The 22,310-nt window shown below is 36.8% G+C and overlaps 1 protein-coding gene across 4 annotated transcripts in view; it reads left to right on the top strand.

Moving 5' to 3' along the window:
- LOC100249309 (uncharacterized) overlaps positions 1 to 22,310 on the top strand; it is a 179,382-nt gene that overhangs the window by 88,400 nt on the left and 68,672 nt on the right. For all 4 annotated transcript variants that reach the window (XM_059736947.1, XM_010646909.3, XM_019217522.2 and 1 more), the window contains exon 8: positions 21,172 to 22,227. In XM_059736947.1, the coding sequence (XP_059592930.1) occupies positions 21,172 to 22,227 (1,056 nt within the window). The remainder of the gene's footprint in view (positions 1 to 21,171; positions 22,228 to 22,310) is intronic.

The following is a 22,310-nucleotide window of genomic DNA, read 5'->3' on the forward strand; positions in this document are numbered from 1 at the left end:
ATCCGTTTAAGGATGATAGGAAGTACCATATTGCAACCTAGTTTTAAACTTCTTCCATAAAGTTCTTCAAAAATGAGAGAGAAACTTAAGAGTCTCGATTTGAGGTGATTGGTTTAACAATAACTTCCCATTGCTTAGGATTTTCTCCAACTAGGCACCTCAATAAATCACCTAAACTTCTATTGACAATGTCAATTTGTCCATTCGTTTAAGGATAATAGGAAGTACCATATTGCAACCTAGTTTTAAACTTCTTCCATAAAGTTCTTCAAAAATGAGAGAGAAATTTAAGAGTCTTGATTTGAGGTGATTGGTTTTGAAACTCTATGCAATCACATAACCTCTCTAAAGTAAAGATTTGTTATATTTGATGCATCCATAGTCTTCTTGCAACAAATGAAATGAGCCAGTTTTGAATATCTATCAACCACCACAAAGATGGAATCCATTCCTTGTTGAGTTCTAGGCAATCCTACCACAAAGTCTATACTTACATCTTCCCAAGGAGCTGTAGAAACTGGTAGTGGAGTGTACAAAACCTGTATTTTGAATTTTTCCTTCTAATTCTTGGCATGCTTAACACCTTTTAACAAATTTGTAAACATCCTTCCTCATTTTTTGTCAAAAGAACTTTTGTTCAATTATAGCATATGTTTTATCTTGCCCAAATGTCCTCCTAAGCCTCCACCATGCATGTCTTGAATGATGTTTTCCCTCAAAGGGCAATCTGGAACGCAAAATTGATTCCCTTTGAATAGGAAGCTATCATGCAACAAATACTTTCCTGGCTGCCCATTGGTATGATCCATCCAAATGGAACCAAAGAAAGGGCCACTAGGATAAAGATCCTTAAAGGAATCGAAACCCTTAACAGTAATAGTCATACTAGTCAACAACAATCTTCTTCGACTAAGTGCTTTTACCACTTTGTTACTTGCTTTGAACTTGTGCTTTATCACAAATGTAAATCATTGCAAGTAAGAAACCCAATGGGCATGCATCTTGCTAAACTTTTGCTAGTTGTTGAGATGCTATAAAGCTTCATGATTTGTATGCAAAATAAATTCTTGATGTATCAAGTAATGCTCCCACTGAGAATAGCTCTAATCCTAATTCCGGAAGCATCACACACTACTTCAAAGACCCTTTAAAATCTGGCAGCACTATTATCGGGGTTGAGCTGAGCATCTCTTTAATCTTTTGAAAACTTTCTTCAGCGTGTTTTGACCATTGAAACCTCCCTTTCTTCAAGCAATCAGTTACAGGAGCAATTATGGTGTTGAAATTCTTGATGCAGCGTCTATACAATGAGGCTAGACCATGAAAATTGCACGCATAAATGTGCTAGGTGCATTTGACAAACCAAAAGGCATCACAGTTCATTCATAAAGCCCATGTTTAGTTTTGAAGGTTGTTTTCCACTCATCACCTTCCTGAATCCTAATTTAGTGATAGCCACTTTTAAGATCAATTTTAGAAAATATCTTTGCTCATGCAACATATCCAACATATCATCTAATCTTGAGACTGGGTATCTATACTTCATCATTATTCGATTTATTGCTTGACTATCGATGCACATTCTCCAAGTACCATTTTTCTTTGGAGTTAATAGTGCTAGAATTGCACATAGACTCATTGATTCCCTCATATATCCCTTATGTAGAAACTCTTCCACTTGTCTTTGAAGTTCATGTTCTTTTAGAGGCATTTTGTAATGTGGCAGGTTTGGTAGGCTGGCTCTTGGTACTAGATCAATATGGTACTGGATGCTTCTTTTTGGAGTCAATCCACTTGGCAGCTCTATAGGAAATACCTTTACAAAATTTTCGAGCAATGCCTTTGTTTCATTAGAAACATCTTGCTGGTCTTCTAAGACTTCTTTGGGCTAACAGAAAAAAGGCAACTCCATTAGCTTCATACCCATTTAAAAAGCATTGAACAGTTACATAAGATTGTTCTTGTTTGACCTTAGACTTAACAAACTCTTCTTCTTTCATTGGGGCAAGTACTACCTTAAGCTCATTTTTGTAGAAAGCATAAACATTCTTCTCTCCATGGTGGGTAGTTTTATTGTCAAATTGCCATGGCCTTCCAAGTAGCAAATGGTGGGCTTCCATTTCCACCAATTCATATAGAACCTTATTTGAATAGTTTTTCTTGATTGAGCAAGGAACAAAACATTGTTGCACTACTTCTACTTCACCTACTTTCTTGAACCAAGCAATTCAATATAGCTTTGGGTGTGGCAGTACTTCTAAGTTGAGCTTTGTCGCCATTTCTTTAGAGACAAGATTCTCACAACTTCCCCCATCAATAATAACATTGCAAAGCCTCCCATGTGAAGAGCATCTAGTTTTAAAAATAGTGTTTCTCCACCAATCGCTTTTTGAAGCTTTTGGAGTTAACATGGAATGTCTTACCACTAAATTTGGAAGATCATGGTCTTCATATGTGACTTCATCTTTTGTGAATTCCAGCAAACCTCCATCGCCTTGAGGTTCCATCACCACCTCCTCATTATCATTATTCTCCCCTTCTTCTTCATTAATTAGTAAGTTTTTTTTTATAGGAAACGACAAAGGAATATATTGATAGAAAAAAGAAGTACAAGAGAAGGATGAGGAATCCTCCCACCAAAGAAAACTAAACTACAAGAATACGAAAACAAGAAAATACAATGTAATAACGAACAAACTCTCTAGACTAGACCAAACTAAACTTCATTAAGTAGTAAGTTGTTGGTTTGTTTTCGCCAATCATATGATTTGTGACCCTCTTTTCCACATTTATAACATATTATTCTATGTCCCACAGGTTGAAATGAGTTGCTACTATTTCTCAGAACATGATTTCTCATTGTTGCATGCCCTTTGCCTTGGTTGTGAGTGTTTGATCTAGAATTCTGCAAATCTGATGAAAATTGAAAAGCTATTATAGCTACTATCCAAGTAGACTATAACCAAGTTACTCCAAGCACCATCGGAGCCAAGATTTCTTTAAGGAAAATCCTAAGAAAAACCCTTTGCATAAGCTGAAACTAGAAAGTTCTGGTTAATCCCTTGTATGTTTCTAGATAATCATCAAAAGTCCTTACAATAAACAAGTTCTTCCCTTTTATAATGATTACCCTTAACTACTTTTTGAAGGTTTCCAAGACACAATTAGTAGCCTTTAATACCAAAAATTGACCTTTTGACTTCTAATTTAATAACAAACTTTTCCCACGCAAACCTTTGATATTTTCAAACTTGCCATAAATTGTCTATTAATGACTACATCATTCTCTCCTCCTTGGAAGAAGCTTGTCCTCGAGTTTGGTGCTGCTGGAAACTTCTTTTACACTCTCACCAATGTACAAATATAAATCTAAAATGTTGAATGTTGAATCTATTCCCATATATTTAGGCAAATCTACCACATAAGCATTTTCCCCAATCTTCTTGATGATTTTGTAGGGTCCTATCTTTCTTTTACTTAGCTTGGAATAGGAGTTAGATAGAAATCTTTCCTTGTGTCAGTACACCATCACCAAGTCACCCTCTTGAAAGCTTTGGTTGCACCTCTTTTGATCTACATATTTCTTATACTTTGCATTCGACTCCTCAATCTTCAATCTGATTTCTTCATGCAGTTTTTTCATCAAGTCAGCCATGTTTTCACCCTTTAAGCTATTTCTTCCTGTTACCGGGAAGGAAGAAGAACTAGTATGCATCATAATTAAATCTTCATTACACCAAAGAATAACATACAACCTTAATTTATACTGAGACTCTTCAATATAATCCTCAAAATCTAGGAAACCAGAATTTAAACTAAAATAAAATAAAATTGATAACTACCAAATAGATAACTATCTTTATTTTCAAACTTAGATAAGACTCCTAATCTGATAAACATAAAATTTAAACAACAAAGATTAGTTCAAATAACTCATCTAGAACTAAAGGAATTCAAATGATATTTGACTCTTAACTTCCAACACTCTCTCTCAAGTTGGGTTGTAGAGGTTGAACATGCCCAACTTGGTAATTTGCTATTCGAACGGTCTTCTTACAAGAGCTTATGTAAGTAAATCAGCAACTTGCTTGCTTGTGGGCACATAGATCATGTAGACAGTCCCATCTTCAATCATTTCTTTTATAAAATAACAATCAACCTCCACGTGTTTAGTTCGGTCGTGATGAACCGAATTGTGAGATATGTTGTGGAAATCCGTTATAATTTTGAATGATGATTGGTAGGATAATAGGGAAAGATTGAGGCCCCAATTGTGGATAATTTGTGTTCTTCCATATTTGTATTTTTTTCCTTTTTAATTGCTCTCTGTTTATTTGTTAAATAGGGATATGTTTATGTAAAAAATATAGTTTTGAATGAATTTTAAAAATCATTCTCAGTTTCTACATATGTTTATGGCAACTTTATCATCACAATACATCTTTATTGGCATAATTCTTGTTACACCCAAATCTTCTAGCAAACGTCTCAACCACAAGAGTTCACATATGCCATGAGCAACGGCCCGAAGTTATGCCTTAGCACTACTTCTTGCAACTACAGTTTGTTTTTTGCTTCTCCAAGTTACTAAGTTACCCCAAAAAAATGGACAATAGCCAAAATTAGATCTCTTATCTTCCATAGAACATGTCCAGTCTGCATCTGTATAGCCTTCTATGGTGCGAGTTTCACCATCCTTAAAAAATAACCCTTTTCGCCAGAGACCCTTTTAGGTATTTTAGGATTTTGTATACAGCTTCCAAATGCTCCAATCATGGAGCATGCATGTACTGACTTACCACGCTTATGGCAAAAGCAATATCAGGTCTTGTATGGGAAAGATAGATTAATTTTCCCACCAATCATTGATATCTTCCAGTATCAATGGGAATACTTTTTTCTGAATCCCCAATCCTTTTCAATGGATCCATTGGAATATCGACTGGCTTGCAACGAAGCATCCCGGTCTCTTTTAATAAGTCTAAGATGTAATTTCTTTGAGAGACTGAAATGCCACTCCTGTTTCTTACTACTTCCATTCCTAAAAAATACCTCAAAGATCCAAGATCTTTAACTTCAAACTCAACAGCTAGCCTTTTTTCAATTCTACCATTTCAGCATAATCATTTCCTGTCAGTATAATATCATCCACATATACAATTAAGATAGTAATTTTACCATTTTTTTTTTACAGAAAAACAAGGTGTGATCAGTTTAAGCTTGCTTATATTCTTGCTGTAAAATGGCCTTCGTGAATCTTTCGAACCATGCTCAAGGCGATTGTTTTAGTCCATAAAGAGATTTTTTTAGTTTACAGACTTTTCCTTCTTTCTGCTCTTTATCAAAACTAGGTGGTAAGTCCATGTAGACTTCTTCTTCCAGGTCTCCATTGAGAAAGACATTCTTTATGTCTGGTTGTTGAAGCTGCGAGTCTAGATTTGCTGCTGGGGATAGTAGAACTCTTACGGTATTGAGTTTGGAAACCGAGGCAAATGTTTCTTGGTAATCAATTCCATAAGTTTGTGTGAATCCCTTAGCCACCAATCTCGCCTTGTACCTGTCTATGGATCCATCTGATTTGTATTTTATAGCAAACACCCATTTGCATCCAACTGGTGTTTTCTCTTCTGGTTTGTTAACAATTTCCCATGTATGGTTCTTATTAGGAGCAGCCATTTCTTCTAAGATTGCTTTCTTCCATTCTGACTTGTTCAAGGCCTCATAAATATTCTTTGGAGTCCCTGTTTTTGCAAGTCTTGATATAAAAGCTTGAAATGAAGGTGAGAGATGATTGTAACAAACATAATTGGAGATAGGATGCTATGTACAGGACCTGGTCCCTTTTCTTACCACAATTGGAAGATTAAGATCATTTACCTCAAGAAGAATTGTAGGATCCAACTCTTGATAGGGCTGAAAAACCATGGTGGACTCTACATCTCTTGGTCGGATATGCCAGGAACAAACACGAAGTTCCTGTTGATGCTGTTGAGCTCCCCCTGGCCTAATATTATAGTCTGTTGTGGGCACTACAGGTTCAATTGTTGTTGTGGACTGAAGCTGAGAAGGTTCGACTATTGCTGTGGGCTGAAGCTGAGAAGGTTCAGCTGCTACTGTGGACTGAAACTGAGAAAGTTCGGATGCTGCTGGTTGGTTTGGAGCTATTGCTAATAGGTTTTCGAGTGAGATTGTTGTTGCTGGTTGGTTTGGAGAAATTGTTGGCAGGTTTTTTTAGTGAGATTGGCTGAGTGATTGAGGGGTTTAAAGGAGGCTGTTGCAAGGTATTGGTCTGGGCAGTAGGAGTTTCATTTGACTTTGGTTTGGGTTTAGAAACTGGAAAAGGTGTTGGTGTTATGATTTGAAACAAGTCCCAAAAATTCTTTTTACTCCCATTCTCCCCTTGAAGTGAAATTTTGGGAAAGTAAGGTTGATTTTCGAAGAAGGTGACATCCATAGTGACATAATATTTTCTTTTTTCGGGAGAATAGCGATGGTATCCCTTTTGTGTGGCCAAATATCCTACAAACACACATGACACAACTTTTGGGTCAAGCTTGTTTTGATTGGTGTCTTGAATATGCACAAAGGACTTACAACCAAAAACTTTTAAGGAAATGGAGCCTATGGTTCGAATTTGTGGGTATAAGTGGGTGAACATATCTAATGGTGTTTTGAAACTCAAAACACGGGTTGACATGCAATTAATAAGGTAGCAAGCAGTAAGAATTGAGTCCCCCCACAAATATTTTGGTACATTAGTAGTAAAGATGAGAGATCGGGCCACTTCTAATAAATGTCTATTTTTCCTCTCAACAATTCCATTTTGTTGAGGGGTACCTACACACGTGCTTTGGTGAATGATTCCTTGTTCCAACAAATACCCCCCAAGTAAGATGTTAAAGTATTCAAGTACCATTATCAATATGTAAGATTTTTATTCTTGTGTTATACTCATTTTGGACCATGACATGGAAATTTTTGAAGGTTTGTTCAGCCTCACTTTTTTCTTTCAGAAGATAAACCCATGTTACTCTTGTATGATCATCAATAAATGTGATGAACCATTTTTTTTCCCGTTAAGCTTTGTATTCGTGAAGGACCCCATATGTCACTATGGATCATGGTGAATGGTGTGGAAGGTTTATAAGTTTGAGATAGATATGAAGAATGTTGGTGCTTGGCAAGTTGACAAATTTCACATTGAAAAACATCTTTATTTCTGAAAAGAGAAGGAAACAAATGTTTCAAGTACTGAAAATTAGAGTGGCCTAACCTGAAATGCCACAACATTATTTCATTTTTCCTAAACAAAGAAGAAGATGCACAACTTGCTGTGGATGCTTGTTTATTCTCAAAGTTGTCATCCTCAAAGTAGTAGAGTCCACCAAGCTCTTTAGCACTGCCAATCCTCTTCCCTGAAGTCACTTCCTGAAATTCACAATGAGATGGTAAGAATTGGACTGAGCAATCAAGATCTTTGGTGAGTTTGCTAATGGACAGTAGGTTGCAAGCCAATTTAGGAACATGTAAAACATCATAAAGGGTTATATGAGGGTTTAGAACAATTGTACCAGTCCTTGCAACTGTTGCAAGGGAACCATCTGCAAATTTCACCATAATATGTCTTGAATCAAGATTATAAGTAGAGAAGGAACTTGCATACCCCGTCATATGATCTGAAGCACTAGAATCTATGATCCAAGGGTCCAATTTTTCAGTGGTATTGCTTAAAGCAGTCCGAAAAGTACATTTTTGGGCCAAGAAAGATGTGTTAAGTCCTAATGGAGGCGAGACAGTAGCAAGTGATGGCGTTAACAACTTGTAAAGCTGTTCAAGTTGGTCTTTATTCAGTGAGACATTCTCACCAGTCTTGTTTCCAGGTTTTGATGCAGTCTGGAATACTCTCAGGTTCTGAGAAGTACTCCTGTTTTCTTTGATGTCCTTCCAATTTTGTGGCTTCCCGTACAACTTCTAGCAGTTTTCACGATTATGGTTAGATCTTTGGCAATGTTCACACCAGAGATTACCACTTCTTCGTGTATTACAAGTATCTCTGTGGGAATCTCCACAAGCTCCATCAACTCCACGAGCAGTTAGGGCAGAATTATCACCAGATGGGACTAAAACAGTGGTCTTTGTTGGATCAAGCATCACTCTTTTGTGTGTCTCTTCTCCTCGTACTTCAGCAAACACTTCTTCAATTTCAGGTAGAGATTTGATGGCTAGAATTCGACTACGAACAACATCGAGGTCTTGATTGAGTCCAGCCAAAAAATCATAAATACACTCCTTGTTAATTCTTGCCTTAAACCTCTTGCAATCTTCTGTACACGTCCATTGAAAGTCATCTGATAGGTCTAGTTCTTGCCACAGCTTTCAAAGAGAGGTAAAATAGGTGCCCATGTCTGTATCTCCTTGGTTTAAGTTTCATGCCATATTTCTTAACTCAAAAAATTGGGCAGAATTCAATGAGTCCCATATTTTTTTTGCAGTTGGATAACATAGGTAGTTGTTTTGGATATCATCATTCATGGAGTTCACAAGCCATGACATGACAATATTGTTGTTTGCAAACCAGGTTGTGTATAAAGGATCTGTCTTTGTTGGTTCTGAGATCGTGCCATCGAGGTAGCCTTGTTTTCCCCGTCCTCGGATCGTCATCATAATTGCTCTTGACCATTAGAGAAAATTCTTCCCATTCAGTTTCTTTGTTGTAATCTTTAATGGGGTATTTTCTGGAGTGAGTGGGAGCAATTGTATTCATTTCCTTGCTTCTATTCATTTGAGGATAAAGCAAGGAATTCAGAGAATCTTTGGGATTCTATTCATTTCCTTGCTTCTCTTTGGGCTTTTTGTTCCAAGGTCTTTAAGGGGACTCCCCTTATTGTGTTACAACTTGATTGGCTAGCGGCATGTAATTCCTTTGGGTTGGTCTAGTCTAGAGTGTTTGTTCATTATTACATTGTATTCTTTGTTTTCGTATTCTTGTAGTTTAGTTTTCTTTGGTGGGAGGATTCCTCATCCTTCTCTTGTACTTCTTTTTTCTATTAATATATTCCTTTTTCGTTTCCTATCAAAAAAAAAATACGGTGGGAGCAATTGTAGAGGGCATTTGAGTGGTATTCATAGATTCCTCTGTGACACCGCCTCTGTTTACTCCAACCATGGCTGTTTTAACCATCCTTTTTCCTCAACTAAGAACCGGTTCTGATACCATGTTACCGGAAAGGAAGAAGAACTAGTATGCACCGTAATTAAATCTTCATTACACCAAAGAATAACATACAACCCTGATTTATACTGGGACTCTTCAATAGAATCCTCAAAATCTAGGAAATCAGAATTTAAACTCAAAAAAAATAGGATAACTACCAAATAGGATAACTATCTTTATTTTCAAACTTAGATGAGACTCCTAATCTGATAAGTATAAAATTTAAACAATAAAGATTAATTCAAATAACTTATCTAAAACTAAAGGAATTCAAATGATATTTGACTCTAACTTCCAACACTTCCCAGTTTTGGTAAAGGAGCTAAATCATAAAGATGCATTGGTTGCTTCCCATAAACAACTTCAAAAGGACATTTGCCTGTAGTTCGATTCTTGGAATAGTTATAAGCAAATTTTGCTTGTGCAACCACAACTTCCCATTGCTTACGATTTTCTCCAATCAGGCACCTCAATAAATCACCCAAACTTCTATTGACAACCTCAGTTTGTCCATCTGTTTGAGGATCATAGGAAGTACTATACTGGAGCTTGGTTCCAAACTTCTTCCATAAAGTTCTCCAAAAATGAGAGAGAAACTTGGAGTCTCGATCTGAGGTGATTAATCTTGGAACTCCATGCAATTGCACAACCTCTCTAAAGTAGAGATTTGCTATATTTGATGCATCCATAGTCTTCTTGCAACAAATGAAATGAGCCATTTTTGAGAATCTGTCAACCACCAGAAAAATGGAATCCATTCCCCGTTGACTTCTAGGTAATCCTCCCACAAAGTTCTTACTTACATCTTCCCAAGGAGCTGTAGGAATTGGCAATAGAGTGTACAAACTTTTATTTTGAACTTTTCCTTTTGATTCTTGGCATGTTTAACACCTTTTAACAAATTTGTAAACATCCTTCTTCATTTTTTGGTCAAAAGAACTTCTGTTCAATCATAGCATATGTTTTACCTTGCCCAAAATGTCCTCCTAAGCCTCCACCTTGCATGTCTTGAATGATGTTTTCCCTCAAAGAGCAATCTAGAACACAAAGTTTTGAATAGGAAGCCATCATGCAACAAATACTTTCCTAGCTGCCCATTGGTACTATCCTTCCAAATTGAACCAAATAAAGGGTCACCAAGATAATGATCCTTAAAGGAATTGAAACCCTTAACTGTAATAGCCATACTAGTCAACGACAATCTTCTTCGACTAAGTGCTTCTACCACTTTGTTACTTGCTCTGAACTTGTGCTTTATCACAAATGTAAATCGTCGCAAGTGAGAAACCCAATGGGCATGCATCTTGCTTAACTTTCGCAGGTTGTTGAGATGCTTTAAAGCTTCATGATCTGTATGCAAAATAAATTCTTGATGTATCAAATAATGTTCCCAATGTTTAAGAGTCTGAATGATAGCATAAAATTCTTTATCATAAGTGGTGTATCTCCTTCTTGTGCCATTCAATCTTTTGCTGTAAAATGACACAGGCCTGCCTTCTTGACTCAGAACAGCTCCGATCCCAATTCTAGAAGCATCACACTCTACTTCAAAGACCCTATTAAAATCTAGCAACACTAGTACCAAGGTTGAGCCGAGCCTCTCTTTAATCTTTTGAAAACTTTCTTCAACTTGTTCATACCATTGAAACCTCCCTTTCTTCACGCAATCTGCTATAGGAGCAATTATAGTGCTGAAATTCTTGATGAAGCATCTATAAAATGAAGTTAGACCATGAAAATTGCGCACTTCTCCCACTGTTTTTGGTATTGGCCAACTTCTAATTGCTTCAACCTTACTATCATCAACTTTTATCCCTTCTCCACTAACTATATATCCCAGAAACAACAAAGAACCAGTGAAGAATCTGCACTTCTTCATATTGGCATGAAGCTTTTCTCTTTTGAGATCTTCTAATACTCTCTTCAAGTGTTACAAATGAGACTCCTTGGATGGGCTATAAATAAATATATCATCAAGTACGCCACCACAAACTTTCCAATGAATGGCTTCAGAATTTGATTCATCAAATGCATAAATGTGCTAGGTGCATTTGACAAACCAAAAGGTATCACTTTCCATTCATAAAGCCCATGTTTAGTTTTGAAAACTGTTTTTCACTCATCACCTTCCTAGATCCTAATTTGGTGATAGCTGCTTTTAAGATCAATTTTAGAAAATACCTTTGCTTCATGCAACATATCCAACATATCATCTAGTCTTGGGATTTGGTATCGATAGTTTATCTTTATCTGATTTATTGCCCGACTATTGATGCACATTCTCCAGGTATCATCTTTCTTTGGAGTTAATAGTGCTGGCACCACACACAGACTCATTGATTCCCTTATATACCCCTTCTGCAGCAACTCTTCCACTTGTTTTTTAAGTTCTTCATGTTCTTTCGGAGGCATTCTATAATGTGGCAGGTTTGGTAGGCTGGCTTCTAGTACTAGATCAATGTAGTGCTGGATGGTTCTTTTTGGAGGCAATCCACTTGGAAGCTCTATAAGAAATACCTTTGCAAAATTTTCCAGCAATACCTTTGCTTCATTAGGAACATTTTGTTGGTCTTCGAAGCCTTCTTTTCCCAACAGCAAAAATGCAACTCCATTTGTTTCAGACTCATTTAAAAAGCACTGAATAGTTACACAAGATTGTTCTGGTTCGAGCTTGGACTTAACAAACTCTTCTTCTTTCATCGGGGTAAGTACTACCTCAAGCCCATTTTTGTAGGAAGCATAAACATTCTTCTCTCCATGGTGGACAGTTTTATTGTCAAATTGTTATGGCCTTCTAAGTAACAAAAGGCAGGCTTCTATTTCCACCACATCATATAAAACCTTATGTAAATAATTTTTCCCAATTGAGAAGGGAACAAAACACTATTGCACTACTTCTACTTCACCTCTTTTCTTGAACCAAGCAATTCGATATAGCTTTGGGTGTGGAAGCACTTCCAAGTTAAGCTTCATCGCCAGTTCTTTAGAAACAAGATTCTCACAACTTCCCCCATCAATAATAACATTGTAAAGCCTCCCATGTGAAGAGCATCTAGTTTTAAAAATATTGTTTCTCCACCAATTGCTTTTTGATGCTTTTAGAGTTAACATGGAATGTCTTACCACTAAATTTGGAAGATTACGATCTTTATATGTGACTTCATCACTTGTGAATTCCAACAGCCCTCCATCGTCTTGAGGTTCCATTACTACCTCCTCATCATCATTATTCTCCCCTTCATCTTCATTAATCAGTAAGTTTTTTTTTTTCTTTTTTTTTTATCAAAAACAAAATACATGTATTAAATGAGAAAAGAAACATGAGAAGGATGAGAAATCCTCCCCATGAAGTACAAGCCTGATCAAAAGAACTGGGTAAACCTCCACTAATCAAGCAAAGCTATATAAAAGTTACAAAAGACTGCCTGATCAAAAGAACTAAGTAAACCTCCACTAACCAATGAGGGCTATATAAAAGGAACAAACGGCCTGTACAAGTAAAACAATCCTGACCCTATCAACTTAACCCTAGGGTGTACATAACAGAAGCCAACTAAGTTGGATTACACTCAAAGGATAGGGTTTAAAAATGTTTGTATAGTAAGCCCAAAAAGAAACATAAAAATAAAGTTGATCCCACATCATATCTAACGTCTTCCAAATGTCCTTGAAAATCCTAGTATTCCTCCCTCCACACAATCCACAACAGAGAGAGACGCGATCCTCCAAAGAGTTTTGCCTCTAAAAGAAATCTCAAAACACTTGAAAGAAATCACCAATATATCGCAAATACTGCTAGGCAGAACCCACTCTCTCCCAGCCTGTGAAAAAATTCTATGCCACAATCCCAAAATAATCGGACAATGCAAGAAGAGATGATCAATCGTCTCTTTGCTTCTCCTACAAAGGATACACCAATCAAGGCTAAGGGCTTTGAAAAGCCTTCTCAACTGTAGCATGTCATTAGTATTTACCTTCTTATGTGTCAGTAATCAAGTAAAGACCCCAACCTTAGAGGAGACTTTTGATTTCCATAAAAAATTAGCTGGATAGAAAGGAACAGAATTTGAAACAATGGATAAAGCTGAAAAAATGAATTAATTGAGAAAATTGCTGACAATGACAGTTCATTAATCAGTAAGTTGTTGGCTTGTTTTCAATAATCAGAAGATTTGTGACCTTTTCCACATTCATAACATATTATTTTACATCCCACCAGCTGAAATGAGTTGCTACTATTTCTAAGAACATGATTTCTCATTGTTACACGCCCTTGGCCTTGGTTGCAAGCTTGGAAGTGAGTGTTTGATCTAGAATTTTGCAAATCATCAGTCGCTGCCATTGATTTCTGCTTAACATCTCCCTGCCGCTTATTATCCTCCAATTGATTATGCCCCCTCACACTTCTAATCAGGTAGTTGTTGGATTGTCTTTGTTGACTTTCAATCTTTATTGCCAATTGAACAACACCAGATAACATCCAACAAGGCTGTAGCTCCATCAAATTTCTAACATTTGGCCTCAATCCTATCAAATAAAGATGAATGAACTGCACTTCCGTTTCAATCAGTTGTACTCTAGTCTGCATTTTGTAAAACTCATTAGTGTATTCTCGCACAGAACATTGGCCTTAATGAAGAGCTTAGTATTGCTGAAAAAGAATTCCTTCATAGTTTAATGGAAGGAATTGACTTTGGATTTGTTGCTGCATTTTAGTCCAACTCTTGATTTTCTCTTTTCCTGATTGGACTCTTGTCATCTGCACTTGTTGCCACCAAGAGGAAGCATAACCCTTCAATTTTATAACCATCAGCTTCACCTTTTTATTTTTTGGAAGATTTAGAAACTCAAAAACCTTTTCAGCTTCATTCAACCAATCTAAGACCTCCTTTGGTTGCTCCTCTCCAGTAAAGTGTTGAATATCTACCTTAATGTTTAGATTTTGATCACGATTTGTAGTACAATGAAATGTTGGTTGCCTCTCCAAAGGTAAAACTCCACCTTCTTCATCCGAAAAGTCCCTTACAGTTTGTTGGAACTCCTCCATAGTAGGCTGATTTCTTGAATTCCTCCACTAGTAAGATAAAAAATTCTGCCTTGTTTGGCGTCCAATAGTGGAATTTGGAACACCAAAAATACCAGGTTGCTCCAATCTGGCACATTATTGATTAAGTTGTTGCTGCAAGTTTACAAACTCTTCTCTAGTTGGACGATTTCCTGCTAGTTGTGATGTTGTAGCATTCAAATGATCCCTAGACCAAACCATTGATTCAAACAAGCACAAATTTGGAACAGAGGCTCTGATACCAATCGATGAAAATTGAAAAGCTATGATAGCGACTATCCAAGTAGACTATAACCAAGTTACTTGAAACACCGTCAGAGCCAAGATTTCTTAAGGATATCTAGGAAAAACCCTTAGCATAAGTTGAAACCAGAAAGCTCTGGTTAATCACTTGTATTTTTGTTTTTTGGGATAATCATCAAAAGTCTTTACAATAAGCAAGTTTTCTTTTTTATGATGATAACCCTCAACTACTTTCTGAAGGTTTTCAAGACACAATTAGTAGCCTTTAATAACAAAAACTAACCTTTTGACTTCTAATTTAATAACAAACTTTTCGCATGCAAACCTTTGATATTTTCAAACTTTTCATAAATTGTCTATTAATGACTGCATCAAAATCATCAGTCATTGCCACTGATTTCTGCTTGACATCTCCCTGCCACCTATTATCCTCCAATTGATTAGGCCCCCTTACACTTTTGATTGGGTGGTTGTTGGACCATCTTTGTTGACTTTCAACCTTCATTACCAACTGAACAACACTAGATAGCATCCAACAAGGTTGTAGCTCCACCAAATTTCTAACATTTGGCCTCAATCCTATCAAATAACGATGAATGACCTGCACTTCCATTTCAGTTAGTTGTCCTCTAGTCCACATTTTGTAAAACTCATTAGTGTATTCTCACACAGAACATTGGCCTTGCTAAAGTACTTGGTATTGTTGAAAAAGAATTCCTTCATAGTTTAATGGAAGGAATTGACTTCGGATTTTTTGTTGGATTTTAGTCCAGCCCTGGATTTTCTCCTTTCCAAATTGGACTCTTGTCATTTGCACTTGTTGCCGCCAAGAGGAAGCATACCCCTTCAATTTTATAGCTACTAGCTTAGCTTTTTTATTTTATGGAAGATTTAGAAACTCAAAAATCCTTTCAACTTCATTCAACCAATCTAAGACCTCCTTTGGTTGCTCCTCTCCAGTAAAGTGTGGAATGTCTACCTTAATGTTTAGATTTTGATCATGATCTATAGTACAATGAAACGTTTGTTGCCTCTCCAAAGGAAAAACTCCACCTTCTTTATCCAAAAAGTCCTCTATAGTTTTTTTGGCCTCCAATGGTGAAATTTGGTGCACCAAAAATACCAGCTTGCTCCAATCTGGCACATAATTGATTAAGCTACTGTTGCAAGTTTGCAAACTCTTCTCTAGTTAGGCTGCTTCCTGCTAGTTGTGATGTTGTAGCATTCAACTGATCCCCAGACCCAACCATTGATTCAAAACAATCACAAATCTCGAACAGAGGTTCTGATACGAATTGATGAAAACTAAAAAACTATTATAGCTACTATCCAAGTAGGCTGCAACCAAGTTGCTTCAAACACTATCAGAGCCAAGATTTCTTAAGGAAAAATCTAGGAAAGACCCTTTGCATAAGCTGAAACTAGAAAGGTTTGGTTAATCACTTCTTATATTTTTCTGGATAATCATCAAAAGTCCTTATAATAAGTAGGTTCTTCCCTTTTACAATTAAAGCCCTCAACTACTTTTTAAAGGTTTCCAAGACACAATTAGTTGCATTTAATAACAAAAAAAAATGACTTTTTGACCTCTAATTTAGTAACAAACTTTTCCCATGCAAATCTTTGATATTTTCAAACTTGCCATAAATTGTTTATTAATGACTGCATCAATCTTGACTTTGTATCCTTCAAGAGAATCATTTGCTTTGTACTTTACTCTGAACACCCACTTACACCCTACTAAACTCTTTTTCTCTTTGTAACTCAACCACATCCCAAGTTCCATTCTTTTCAAGTGCTTCCATTTCGGCCCTCATGGCTTGTTTCCAGTCCTTACTATTTAGTGCCTCAAATAAGGTCTTCGGTATGGCTATGATGTTTAGGTTGGTGAGAAAATTTCAGTGAGATGATGACAATTTGTCATAGTACACAAAATGGGAAAGTGGATATAAAGGGTGTTGACTACATGTTCTTATGCCTTTACTAACTGCAATGGGCAGATTTTGGTCACTAATATCAACAAAATCAAGAAAAATCTCAAGAGAAGATGGATCATTTACCTCATAGGAAGTAGTCAGTTCTAACTCTTGGAACTGCATAGGTTCAGTGATGGTTGTTTTCTTCCTTGAGTAAACCACAGTTGGCCTTGTAGAACTGGGAACTTGAATCCCTAAAGGTGACTTTTAAGGTTAGGTCTTGTAGGTTTAGGAATTTGTGAGTGCTCAACCACAAGCTCAAACACGAATGATTGTGATTGTGAGGGTTTAGACATAGATGGGGGCAAGTCAAGTAAGAATAAATCTCCTGTATTTGTATCTTCTATGAATGATGTCTTCGCTTGAAGATAAGGATGATTGAAGTAGCTTTCATGTTCAACAGAGGATACATTGGAAGAGACATAAAATTGTTGAGCGGGTGGATGATAACATTTGTAACATTTTTGAGTTGATGAATACCCCACAAAAATGCACTTAATTACTCTTGAATCTAGTTTCCCTTTGTTATGAGCATAGGCATAGACAAAAGAAACACAACCAAAAACTTTTGGAACAAGATCGGTAAATGTTGTAAAGTTTGGGAAGTATTTTGAAAACAATTCCATTGGAATTTTGAACCCTAAAACTCTAAATGACAACCGGTTTATAAGATGAGCAACAGTAAGTACTTCTTATCCCTAATATAATTTAGGAATATTTTTCTGGAACAAAAAGGCTCTTGTAACGGTAATAAGATGACCATTTTTTTTCTTTTAGCAACCTTATTTTGTTGAGGTGTAAGAGGATTCATAGATAATACCTTCTTTTTTAAAATAAGGATATAGGACTTGATTGAAGAAATCCTTTGCATTATTAGACCTAAACTTTTTTATTCCCACCCCTAACTGAGTTTTGACCATTTTGTGAAAATTGGGAAATATAGTACTCACATCCGATTTTTGTTTGAGAAAATAGATCCAAGATGCTATAGTGCAATCATCTATAAATGAGACAAACCATCTAGAGCCTAAAATATTATAAATTATGGAAAGATCCCAAATATCATTGTGAACTAACGCAAAAAGAATTGAAACTCTTTTATTACTTATTGGAAAAGAAGCACAACGGTGCTTTGCAAGTTCACAAACATCACAATGTAATTTTTCTACATCAATTCTTTTTAACAATCAAGGAAACATAATTTAAGAACGCCAAACAACGGATGTCTAAGATGACGATGATGAAACCAAATCTCTAACGGTGGTTAGAGAGCCATCAACAGTGGCTATTTTCTCATTACTATGACATGGGCCATAGGCACTAAACTTTTGTGAGGAATGATTCATATGATCTGTAGCTTTTGAGTCGATGACCTAAGAGCCTAGGAAAGACATCCAAGACACTAAAAGCAAGAGAAGGGGAATACTTACCTGATTGAGCGAGAGAGCAAGCTCCACTAGGACTATCAAGATTTCCTAGGAGATTCTTCAATTTCTCAATCTCTTCCTTGTCAAGTTCAGTATGGTCATTGCCATTAGAATTCACACTTTTTTGTAACAGGTTTTCATTGATCTAAGAGTTGGTGAAGTGTGTTTGAATTCTTTGTTGTCCATCCTTGAAGCACCAATCTTTACTTGAAGTTTGAGGCTTTCCATAGAGTTTCCAGCGCTGGTCCCTTGTGTGTCTCGGCTTCTTGCAGTAAGTACACCAAATGGTGTCCTTGTTTGTTGTTCTGGACAAATCTGCCATTGATGGAGAATTCACACTGTCGGTCACTTGAGTTTGGGTAGTGTTGAACATAATTTTTAGAGAAAAACATGGCAGAGTGCCTTTGAAATAACCATGAAGGTTGTTAAACTGGGGTTCAAAAGAGAGAGGAAAAAGGGTACTACAACTTAGGAATGAAGGCTGAAAAGAAAAATCCCAAGGAGCCTAATTTGACTCTAATATAATGTGGAGAAAAGTTGTATTTCTCAATTATATATTAAATGTATACAACCCTTGGAATATATACAGCAATGAAAAAATAAAGAATATTAAAGATCCTTATCAATCAGGGATTATATACACAAATCCACACAGTTGTGTATACACACAACTATACATAGTTGTGTGCACATATGGCTGTATATGACAGCTATCTACAAACACAACTGTATATTACATAGTTGTATCTTCCACAGAGACCTAGTATCAATGAGATGCATTTCAAGTCAATTCAAAGAGAGGAGGCAAGGGTTTTGGAGAGACCCTTTTTAGATGAAAAGATCTTTAAGGCTTTAACAAGATTGTTTGGGATCAGGCCACTAGTCTGGATGGTTTCTCCATGGATTTTTGGTAGTTTAGCTAAGATTTTATGAAGTACAAAGTTATAGGTCTCTTTAAGGAGTCCCATGAGCATAACATTTTCTAGGGGAACATAAATGTTACATTCTTGATCTTTGTTAGTAAGAAAGAAAGGGAAAATGATTTAAAAGACTTTAGACTTATTAGCTTAGTGAGCAGTTTGTTGAAACTCCTAATAAAATTTTTAGTTAATATGCTCAAGAAGGTCATTAGAACTATGCTATCCAATGCACAAAATGCCTTAGGAGGTAAAGACAAATTTTGGACATTATGCTCATTGCAAATGAGCATTCACTTCATGATTAAAGAGCTCTAAGGGAGGTGTGCTATGCAAGCTAGATATAGAGAAGGCATATGACCATCTCAATTAGGAATTCTTCTTAGCAATGCTCAACAAGATAGGTTTTGGGTAGAAATGGATTGGTTGGATTCAATAATATATCTTAATAGTTAGATTCTCTATATTGGCAAATGGAACCCCCCTAGTTTTTTTCCAAAGTTCAAGAGGTTTGGGGTAAGGTGACTCTCGTTCTCTCTACTTATTCATTTTGGCGATGGGGGGCCATTAGCAGTTTTTTGAAGAGGGCTAGGGAGGGAGGCTTCATGTTAGGCTTTAAGATAGGAAGGAATGGCAATGAGGGAGTAGAGATGACCTACCTTTTGTTTGCAGATGATACCCTCATTTTTTGTGATTCTTGTGAAGAGCAAATAATGTATTTAGGTTTGTATATTGTTGTGGTCTATGGTGGTCTCATGGCTAAAAATTAATTTGGTGAAAGCTAAGCTTATTTCAATAGGGGGTTCCCTAATAGGGATGCTTGGGCTTCTTTGTTAGGATGCAAAATGGGAAGATCCTTACTTTTTTTTAGGTCTCCCATTAGGTCCTCATTTTAAGGTACAAGTAGTTTGGGAGGCAGTGAAATAAAGATTCATTGGGAGGTTTGCTATGTGGAAGAGATAATGTTTTTCAAAACGTGGAAGGCTAACAATGATTGAAGGCACTCTATCTAATTTGCCAATATACTGCATGTCCTTGTTTGTTATCTCAAGAAAAATGTGTTTGAGACTTAAAAAGATTCAACGAGTTTTTCTTTGGGAAGAGAAGCCTATGAGAAAAATCCTCATTTGTGAAATGGTCGATTGTGTGTATGAATAGGAAGCAGGCAGTTTGGGAATTAGAGATCTAGCTTTTCTGAACAAGGTGTTGCACGAGAAGTGGAGTTGTAGGTACTATTCAGAAATGGAGCTCCATGGAAGAGGATGGTGCTTTTGTGGTGTAAAAGATGGATTCAGAGTTGGGGTATGGAAGGTAATAAGGAAAGGGTGGGGGATTTTAAAAGTAGAACTTGTTTTGAGGTGGGACAAGGAAGGGAAGTGAAGTTCTAGATGGACATTGGGTGCTGAGATACACCACTGAGGATTTCCTTCCCTTCATTGTTTACCCTAGCCAATTCAAAGGATGTGTGGGTTGTGGATGTATGGGAGAAAATAGGGGAAGGAGGGCAATGGTGTCCATGCTTCCCAAGATAATTTAATGATTGGGAGCTAGAAAGTGTTGAGGCCTTTCTTGCAAAGCTAAAAATTACATAATGAGAAGGGACACAATAGATTGGAAGGAATGAATGGGAGGACTTTTCTCAGTTAAAGTCTTCCACTCTTAGTTAGACCTAAAGAGAGAAAGGCAAGGAGCCTTTTTAGAAAAAACAATGCAGAACCTGTGGGTGACAACAAAAATAGGATTCTTTGGAGAATAAATGTAAATTTTGTAAAGTTGAGGAGGAATCAACTAATCATGTCCTCCTTCATTGTGCTAAGATGAGAATCTTATGACATTTGTTACTCTCATTTTTAAAGTTAAGTGGGTGTTGCCTTATATATAGTCAGAAAAACATTATCTAGTTGACCAGGGACCTTTGAGGGGAAGAAGCTCATGAAGGTGTGGAGGGCTGCTCCCCTATGCTTATTCTGGACCATTTGGAATGGGAGAAATTATAGACCTTTTCTACATGAAGAACAATCAAATCAAGCTCTCAGAAACTCTTTCCTGTGCTCTCTCTGGCTTTGGGTTAGAAAGTCTTTGGATGGAGTCCTCATGTCTACTTAGATTTTGTTGAATAGTTGGGCTCTTTTTGATGCAAAAGAGGTGTTTTTTAGTTTATCTCTCTATTTTGTTGCCTTTTCAGTACCGGTGTATACTCCCAATGTACTTTGGTGCAACCTCTTTTGATTAGGCACTGTTAATAATTTTCTTATTTGCCTATCAAAAAAAGATCTCCAGATGATTCATTGTGCTATATTACTTATTCTTGCTAATGGTGACGTTTCAGGTTAAGTACAAAAGCTTCAAGGAAATTGATGAAGAAAAAAACTGGTGGAAGGTCCCCTTTGTTTCAGAATTTCTTAGAAAAAATGGTTTCGAGTCTGCTATGAAAATGGTTCTTAGCTCTGAGACAGTGCAAGCACGCCAGTTTGTACAACATGCTTTTGGGCAATTAAGTTTGTCCAATGATGCCTACCTTCAGAAGAATCAATTTTCAAACATTGACAAATATGAAAGGGAAAGCACTGAGTCCAAAAGTTCTGTCCTTGTATCAGACACGCCTCCACAACTGGAGAGTAGTCTTGATGGCTCCTCAAATGACACAAGCTCCATGGATGGTAGCAATTTGCAGGATTTTGGCAGTAATAATGCTGGTAAGGATAATGGAAATGTTTTGTCAGTAGTCCCACAAATTGGTGACAGAATGCAGTCAGACAAATATTTTTGGAATAACTTTGGTGATCTAATAAATCAAAGTGTTGTTCAAAAGCTTGGTTTCCCTGCTCCTGAGAAAATAAATTGGGACGGATTTGACTTATTAAAGGGAATTGGCCTGCAATCAAGAAGGATTGCAGAAGCAACTTATATTGAGTCAGGGCTTGCAACTCCAAAAAGTCAGGATGTTGTTGATGATGGTGATGATACAACTGGCCCACTTAATTTTAGCACAATTCAGTCTTCACTTCCAGATATTAGGAAGGCAACACAGGATATAATGAGTCAAACTGATTCCATTTTAGGAGCATTAATGGTTCTGACTGCGGCAGTTTCACAATTAAACAAGGAAGGACGTCTTTCAGGAAAGGATGATACCAAAGAAAATGATTCTAACAAGAAGGAAGATGATGTCTCAGAATATTTCAGGATTGAAAAGTTTTCTGGCTCACAAGAGGGGTCAGTGGTTGATGAAAGGAAAGCTGAGGAGATGAAGGCTCTCTTTTCAAAGGCAGAAACTGCCATGGAGGCATGGGCGATGCTTGCCACTTCACTGGGCCATCCTAGTTTGATTAAATCTGAGTTTGAAAAAATATGTTTCTTGGATAATCCATCCACAGATACACAGGTAAAGATTTTTCTGCCATCAACATTGTGGATGCTGAACCGCAAATTTCTGAAACATGTTTTGTCTCACTGAGTCATAAAATG

This window comes from Vitis vinifera, chromosome 5 (assembly GCF_030704535.1).
Source record: "Vitis vinifera cultivar Pinot Noir 40024 chromosome 5, ASM3070453v1".
Classification (NCBI taxonomy): domain Eukaryota; kingdom Viridiplantae; phylum Streptophyta; class Magnoliopsida; order Vitales; family Vitaceae; genus Vitis; species Vitis vinifera.